Consider the following 8419-nt stretch of genomic DNA (forward strand, 5'->3'; position numbering starts at 1 on the left):
CGGCGCTGAGCCATGACGCTCATGTGCATGAGCCCTCACACTGACATGCTGCTGTCTGAACAGGGATCTGCTGCCCAGGGACAATGATTTTCCAATGGAACAAGAGATGGCTGCATTGATCGCTTGTACCGTACAATGGAGGCGACTGCTGCGTGTAAATCCAGCCCTCATCACCGCTGGCGATCAGGCAATCATCGGAAACACTTGGTTCATTCCCGATAATTGCCTTAAAGGGGTTATCTCATGACTAATGTAAAATTTTTAATTATACATCATATAGGACATGACAGTATGTTTCTAGCAAAGCTAGAACCAGCCCTGTACCTTACATGGATCCAAAGATCTCCTCATTCATTGCACTGCTAGATTTATATCAACCTGACGGGAGTGTCCTTTCTGCTGCAGCTCAGGGGGCGTGTCCTTACTCTCCCTATCACAACTCAGCAGGCAGTTGAAGGTTGAAACTGAGCATGTGCGGCCATCTCAGTGAGCAGGACATTGAAATAAGAAAATGAAAATACAGCAGGTGGTGCTATACAGACACATTGTGTAACGCCCCAGAGGTGCGTACCACTTCTGCACCCTGCTACTGTCTTCTATGGTTAACCATATGTCATCCTATGTATTAATTTCCAGGTGCATAATATCTATTTCTATGCAACTGTTTATGTTCAAGTGTAATATGCCTGGTTCACCAGCAGGTGGCAGCAAACACGGCAGAGCTTTCTCACAATGAGTGCAACCTTTCTTTCCATTCTAACCCCCCTCTGCGGTGTGGTGGGCGTTTTCCCTACTTGCTGCAGGGAGGGTGGAGTGTTACCCCCTGCTAGGGGAAGGCAGCAGGAGCCCGTCCCTGTTGTACGAGCCCTGTCTGAGCCAGCTTGAGCACCTTCAGCTCGGCTAGAAAAGGAGGCCAAAGCCTGAAGCCTGAGAGACCAGGAGTAAAGTGTTCCCTGGACAAAGCTAGAGACAGACCGGATTACAGAGCAAAGTGCAGCATTCAGAGAAAGCTGAGTTCTATAACTATCCTGTTAGCACAGCAGAGCCAGGGAGCAACAGATGTAGCAGAGAGGAGTTTGCCTGCCACAGTTGCCTGCTGGTAACCAAGACAAAGCCTGTAAATCATTTGGAGAAAAGTAAAGCTGTTATCAACTTCATCACAAGGTCTGGACTCAATTTATTTTTCATCCCCTACTATTACTACCCCCATTTTCTGTGCTTAGGAAGGCCACGCCTGGGGTTCCGGCGTATCCAGCTAGGAGCACCGTGACACGTGCAACACCATTGAGGGACAGTTGGGCCACCCTGCACCACTCTGGCATTCCTACACCTGGGTACCATCGACTACTACATCACTAAAAGGGGCGCTGTGCTCTTGTTGCTTCACTACATCTGGCGTCACGACAAATATGTACTTCAAGAAACCCCAAGTAGTGCGCCCGACGATGCTGCAATTGTATTGAATAACTCACCGGCTATGCTAAATTTTTAATTGCATCCATTTACAAAAGCATTCCGTTCCAGGTGCTGGTTTGACAACTGTAGAATATTTTTTGTGGCACCACCCCTTTAAACATCAATCAGTGATAAAGGACCTTTAGAAATGCAGCTCAGCAGACGATAGGCTTAGATACGACCGTATCACACATCATAGACATATATGTCCTGGCTCAGATATTATCACACTTGATTCGACAATCACCACAATGCATTCTCAAGGAATCTCCATTACCCCTGGGGTCCTGCGTGTTATAACAGGATCACACCTGCCACTAGAGGGAGCCACTGTGCTACAGGAAATATTACCCCGACAGATAACTAATATAACTGATGTTCATTACATTCTGTAAAATGTCTCCACAGTGAACCTGCTGCACAGGCACCCACCTTCCTCTGCGCGGTCCCCCATGTTGGTGTTCTCGGCTCTCCCCCCCTGCAGTGAAGCCTCGGGGGTCTGGATGGATTAGTGAGGTCCCTGGGCACAACTGCGCCGGTCTGTGCCTCTTTACTGAATGAGGAATTTCCAGCGTGCGCTCTCATACATTCATCTCAGTTTCACACAAACTTCCCCTTTCACTTTGTTAAAAAAAAGCTGATGCAGGAGGACAATCTGAGCAGGGACGCTGCATGCAGCGCGTGTACATCTTCTGTATGAGCGCGGCACGGCGCCAGCGCAGATATCTATCCCCTGCTTGGTTCATCTTAGTGCATAGATTTATTAACCCCTTAGTGACCACGCACATATTTTAAAATCGCATTCCAGGAGCTATAACTTTTTTGTTTTTTCATCAATGTACTTGTATGAGGTCTTATTTTTTGCAGAAAAAGTTATAGTTTTTAATGCACCATTTTGGGTACATGTAATAATTGATTAAAGCCCGCTGTTTTTATTAGTGGTCACCATGTATCTGCATGTTCTAGCAGACATCAAAGAGAGAGGAACACACCACTATTAGGGCTCATTCACACGACCGCGCCGTGTGCGTTCCGCAATTTGTGGAGCGGAACGGGCGGCCCATTATAGAAACGCCTATTCTTGTCCACAAAATGGACAAGAATAGGACATGCTCTGTCTCTTTTTTTGCGGGAGCCTCGGAATGGAGCCATTGAAATGAATGGGTCTGCACCTGTTCCGCAAAATTGCCGAACGGACGTGGACCCATTCATACGGTCATGTGAATGAGTCCTTAGGCTACCTGCACTTGGGTGCGGCCTGTATTGCAGAAATTCGGAAAAGGGCTCATGCACACGAGCGTCAATTGCGAATACGCAAAAAACAGATACCAACCGTTTGCATTCCGCAATTCATGGAATGGAACAGCCGGCTCCTAGTAGAACAGTCCTATCCTTGTCCATGATAAGGACAATAATGGGACATTTTCTATTTTTTTGCAGAACGGTTATGTGACATAAGGACACGGAGTCATTTGTGATCTTTTTTTGTGGGCCCCATTGAAGTGAATGGTCTCGGATATGGGCCACAAAAAAAACAAAAAAAAACGAGCTGGCAAGGAAAAAAATATGTTTGTGTGCACAAGCCTTAAAAGGGGTTTTCTGAGACTTTACTACTGAAGAACTATCCTCTGGTTAGGTCATTAGTGTGTGATCAATGGGGGTCCGACACCCGGGACCCCGGCGATCAGCTATTTGAGAAGGCCTAGTAGTACCGCGGCCTTCTCACACCTTTGCTAAGCCGAGTGACGTCACGTTCATCGGTCACGTGGCCTAGGCGCAGCTCAGCTCCATAGAAGTGAATGCCAAGTACAGCCGCTATACGGCGCTGTTCTTGGTGAGGAGGGAGATGGCCGCAGTGCTACTGCTAGCTCCTGCGCCGTATCAAACTGCTGATCGGAGGGGGGGGGGGGGGTCCCGGGTGCCCTGAGAAGGGAAACGCCTTGATAGGTATAAATCTGCTGACAGATACCTTTTATAGCAAAAATTTGCTGGTTGAAGAGCAGAGAAAATTTTAAAATTCAGACTGAATGAGTTAAATACACAGGGGTGGCCCCAGGCATACTGACAGCGTTTGGGTCCCTGGGACAGGGTGGCCAGACGGCCGGTTTTAAGCTGGACAGTCCGGTTTTCTGACTCCCTGTCCTTCATCCGGCACAGGGTGTGGACGGACGCAGGGATGTCCTCCTTTTCAGAAGCTCACGATCAGACAGCAGCATTGTGAGCTGCAGGCACAAACTGACCCCCTGCAGCAAACCGGACGTTCTTCCAGTTGTTTTTTTTTTTAAATCTTCGTTGGCAGTGTGGGGCGTGGCCTAGCAGAGTCAGGGGGCGTGGTCATATTGTCTGCCTTTTGGGAGTGAACCAAGTGGCCACCATAGTGGGAATACCCCGTTCAGGGCCACAGCACTGACTCCATATATGGACACAGAGCAGAACTCCTAAGCCATATATGGAGTTGGAGCAGGACTCCTAAGCCATATATGGAGTTGGAGCAGGACTCCTAAGCCATATATGGAGTTGGAGCAGGACTCCTAAGCCATACTGTATATGGAGTTGGAGCAGGACTCCTAAGCCATATATGGAGTTGGAGCAGGACTCCTAAGCCATATATGGAGTTGGAGCAGGACTCCTAAGCCATATCTGGAGTTGGAGCAGGACTCCTAAGCAGTGCAGAGAAAATAACTGCAAGTCAAAGGGTCTGTATCTGCCGTCTGAGCAAAATACTGGCTATGCTGCTGGAATACTGGCAGTGCTGGGAAACCGGGTATAAAGACATTTAACTTCTGTTTTTTGTTTTTTTTTCCCAGGAATTTTTTTTTTAAAGGCAAAGTAGACAGGGTACTGGTTCTTAAAGAGACCAACTGTGTATGGAAGTGGCTCCATGGGAAAAATCACATGCAAACAGTGAGGCTAGTGTCACATATGCTGGAAGAGATCCGGCAGGCTGTTCCGGCAGAAAAGTCCACCGGAGCTCTCTGGATTGGCGAGATTTTTGACATGTTTCTCCACCAGACGTCATTATAGTTAACTAGCAGAAGGGCCCGGCTTTGCTCGGGTATATTTCATCTCGGGTCATTAAAAGATATCGACAGTATCCACTATAACAGTGACATCTACAGCGGCCGCCCCTTTAATAGTGACCTCCACAGCGTCCGGCCCCCTTAACAGTAACATCAACAACGCCCTCCCCTTTAACAGTGACCTCCACAGCGGCCACTCCTTTATTAGTGACCTCCACAGTACCCCGCCCCCTTAACAGTGACTTCTACAGAGCTCTGTCCCCTTAAAATGTGACCTCCACAACACCCCTCCCCCTTAACAGTGACCTCTACAGCACCCCGACCCTTAACACTGACCTTCATAGCGGACCGTCCTTTTAACTGTGACCTCCACAGCATCCCACCCCCTTATCAGTGATCTCCACAGCAGCCCGCACCTTTGACAGTCTATTGGCTGATAAGGGTCATGTGACCAGGCTTCTATTGGCTAATGCATTTTTTGGGAATATCTCATGCAGAGATGTCCTTTTAAAAAGCTCACTCTCAGACAGCAGCACTGTGCTGTCTGAGTGCGAGCTGCAGGGAGAAAGTCACTCTCTCTCCCATCCCTGCAGCTGACAGAAGTTGATTTTTACCATCATTTTTTCAATCCCTGTCGGCTGCGGAGTGGGAGGGGGCGTGGCCCAACCGGATTGGGGGCATGGCCCTGTGAGCTTCTATTGGCTGATAAGGGACATGTGACCGTGTGTATGGCAGTTGGGATATGAAGAGAAAGACCTGCAGGCTTCTATTTGCTAATGTAGGTCATATGATGTGCCATATTAGCATTTTTGGGAATATCTCAGGAACGGTACGTGCTAGAGAGCTGTGACCCCCACAATATTTCTTTCCAGGTAGCAAGGGATTCGTTGAAATCAATGGTTGCGTTTTTGAGTGATTGCGGAACATACATAAATACATATATACGTCCTTCTTTATATATATAGATGGGGCCGCATTCCAATATCGTCCGGCAATGCCAGATCCATAGAGCTCCTCTGCCAGAACAGTCGGCCGGATCTCTTGCCGCATATGTGAAACGAGCCTTATCTCCCAGGGAAAGAGAACCATCTCGCTAGCGCCACCTTTTGGAAGCCTAAGCTGCATCCTGAGCATCCCACTCAGCCAGCCATAGTGATGAGGAGCAAGCACCCGAAACAGCTGGGCCCGTGCACACGACCGTATGCCCCCCGAGAGCGGGCCATATGTCCTGGAGCGGCATACATCGTGCGCACAGGAGCGCACAGCATCATAGGTTACAATTATGCTGTGCACGTCGGGCCGCCCGCAGGACTCATAAGCTTCATTGTAACCTATGATGCTGTGCACTCCTGTGCGCACGATGTATGCCGCTCCGGGACATATGGCCCGCTCACGGAGGGTATACGGTCATGTGCACGGGCCCTAACTCATAAGGGGTCACTTCCAAAAGGTGGCCCCAGCGAGATGGTTCTTTTTCCCTGGGACAGGGATCAGCAACTTTGGCATTCCAGCTGCTGTAAAACTACAACTCTCAGCATGCACACTTATTGTCTGTTCTTTTAACTCCCATAGAAGTGAAAAGAGGATTCTGGGAGTTGTAGTTTCAGAACAGCTGTATGCTGGAGGTTGTTGTTCTCTGCCCTGGGACGTATCTCTTTGCATTTTAAGACAAACGTGTATTTTTTGTATTTATTTTGTAGCTGCATTGTTTTCACCCTTGAGATTACTTTTTTAGTCAATGGGGCACATTTACTAAGGGACTTGCAAAACATTTAGATGTAAAAAGCGTCGCAAGTCGTGCAACAATATTTTGTTCCATGGTCAGGGGCGTACATAGAAATCATTGGGCCCCATAGCAAGAATCTGAATTGGGCCCCCTAACCCCGCCCCCTAGCCTGGCCCATCCCACCTTCTGCCCTGGCTCCTCCCCTGCCACCCCCCCATTTGCAAATAAAGAAATGTATACATGACCTACCAAAAATGTTAGGGACACTGGCGTAATTAGAAATGACTGGGCCCCACAGGAAATTTTTGAACAGGTCCCACAGCAAATTTTTGAATGGGCCCTCCCAGTTGTCCAGCACCACTGACCAGCAGAGACCCTTGACTTCTTCCCTAATACAGTCCAATTATCGTCCAATAGACAAGTGAAGTAAATATATGTATACTGTAGTATGGTATTTTGACACTGTCTATTGGACGATAATTGGACTGTATTAGGGAAGAAGTCAACTGGGGGGGCCCATTTAAAAATTTGCTGTGGGGTCCGTTCAAAAGTTTCCTGTGGGGCCCAGTCATTTCTAATTACGCCAGTGCCAGTAAGAGAGACTGTTATTAGTAAAGGAATTTTTTGTTTAATGATCTGGGTTGGGGTTGAAAAGATAGTGACCGGGGGCTGGGGCAGTCTTACTGTGTGGGCGGGCTGGCAGTGGCACAGGTCCGGACTGGCTGCGGGATGACGGTTTGGCTGGTGACACTGGCGAGGTGGGCGGGCAGCACAAGTCACTTTCAACTTCTTCCACGCTGGGTGCGCCAATCAGCTGGGCCATCAGCATCTTTGCACACTCCTAATGCTGATTGGCCCAATGTGCTGTCCAGGTACACGAGCCGAGGGAGCGCGCAGCCAGGCTGGGTCCTAGGGAGCGCGCAGAGTCCATGAGCGTTCAGGGAGGGGGCCTTCAAGCTGAGCCTGCAGTGAGCGCAGTTGCAGGGGGCCTTCCGTGCGCTCCGGGCCCCCCTGTGCCGCGGGGCACTATAGCAGTGGCGTATCCTGCCTATGGTCAGTTTTGCGCCATGTACACCAGTTGGGCGTGATAGGGGTGCGGTTGTGTCGGGGGCTAGGACTTTAGCTCTGGCAAATTTACTTACATTTGCGCCTGGACAAATACGCAAATATCAACTAAAATCTACTAAATCTAGTTTTTACTCCAGGCGCACCGACTGCCACAGACGGAAGCGCGCGCCTTGTCATAAATTAGGCGGATCTTATGGCAGCGCAGAGGGGGATACTAAGACCAGCGTAAAGAGCTCTGGGTCTGATGCTTTTCTCCATAGTCTTTTTTTTTTTTTTTTCCCCATATATATATATTTTTTTTTCAGTTTGAAAAAATGCCCATGCAATTTTTAATTCGCTGTGCTCGGCTATCTCTGAAGCACGCAGTGGGCGCACACAGGCCCAACCTGCCTCCTACCGGCGAGAGACCCACCGATCTAATGGTTATATATAACGCTATATAACCGGAATACCCCTTTTAATGCATTTTTTTTTTAACCAATCCATTTTCTTATAATGTTCTTCAGAGGAATTGGGCACGTACTTTAAACAAAAAAAAAAAAAAAACACACCACACTACGTTAACATCTGCGTTTTTTCTTTCCGGTATTGAGATCCGCCAGATCCCATTCATTGTCAATGGGGACAAAACTGAACTGAACGGAACAGAGTCACCAGAATGCATTCCATTTGGTTGCCTTCCCACGATGGACAGAAAACCGATGTAAGGGCGGGTTCACATCTGCGTTATGGATTCCGTTTTTGTTTTCCGTTATAACATGGTTATAGCAGAAAATAACAGAATCCATAAGACGGAAGCCTTTAAGAGGCATTCCGTTTTGATCTTTCATAATACAAGTCTATGGGCAGCAGAACGGATCCGTCTGGTTTCCTGTCGACAGGACTTTTTTTTTCGTTCTGCATAACGGAAACTAGACGGATCCGTTACGATCCCTTTACACTTCTATTATGACGGAAAGCAAAACGGAATGCCTTTTAAAAGCTTCTGTTTTGACTTACGTCTTCCGTTATTTTCCGTTATAACAGAAAACAAAAATGGAATCCATAACGCTGATGTGAACCCGCCCTTATGCATAGGATTTCAATGTATCAGTTTTTTTTAAAGATCCTGTTGCATCAGTTGTCATCCATTTGAGCCATTTCCGTCTGA

At 48.1% G+C, this 8419-nt stretch overlaps 1 protein-coding gene across 1 annotated transcript in view; it reads right to left on the reverse strand.

The window, feature by feature from the left end:
• Positions 1-2036, reverse strand: part of SLC11A1 (solute carrier family 11 member 1) — a 43223-nt gene extending 41187 nt beyond the window's left edge. Inside the window, exon 1 of the mRNA XM_044305126.1 lies at positions 1888-2036. Within this exon, the coding sequence (XP_044161061.1) occupies positions 1888-1909 (22 nt within the window). The 5' untranslated portion in view covers positions 1910-2036. The remainder of the gene's footprint in view (positions 1-1887) is intronic.
• Between the last annotated feature and the right edge of the window lie 6383 nt (positions 2037-8419).

Source organism: Bufo gargarizans, chromosome 8, assembly GCF_014858855.1.
Source record: "Bufo gargarizans isolate SCDJY-AF-19 chromosome 8, ASM1485885v1, whole genome shotgun sequence".
Lineage (NCBI taxonomy): Eukaryota > Metazoa > Chordata > Amphibia > Anura > Bufonidae > Bufo > Bufo gargarizans.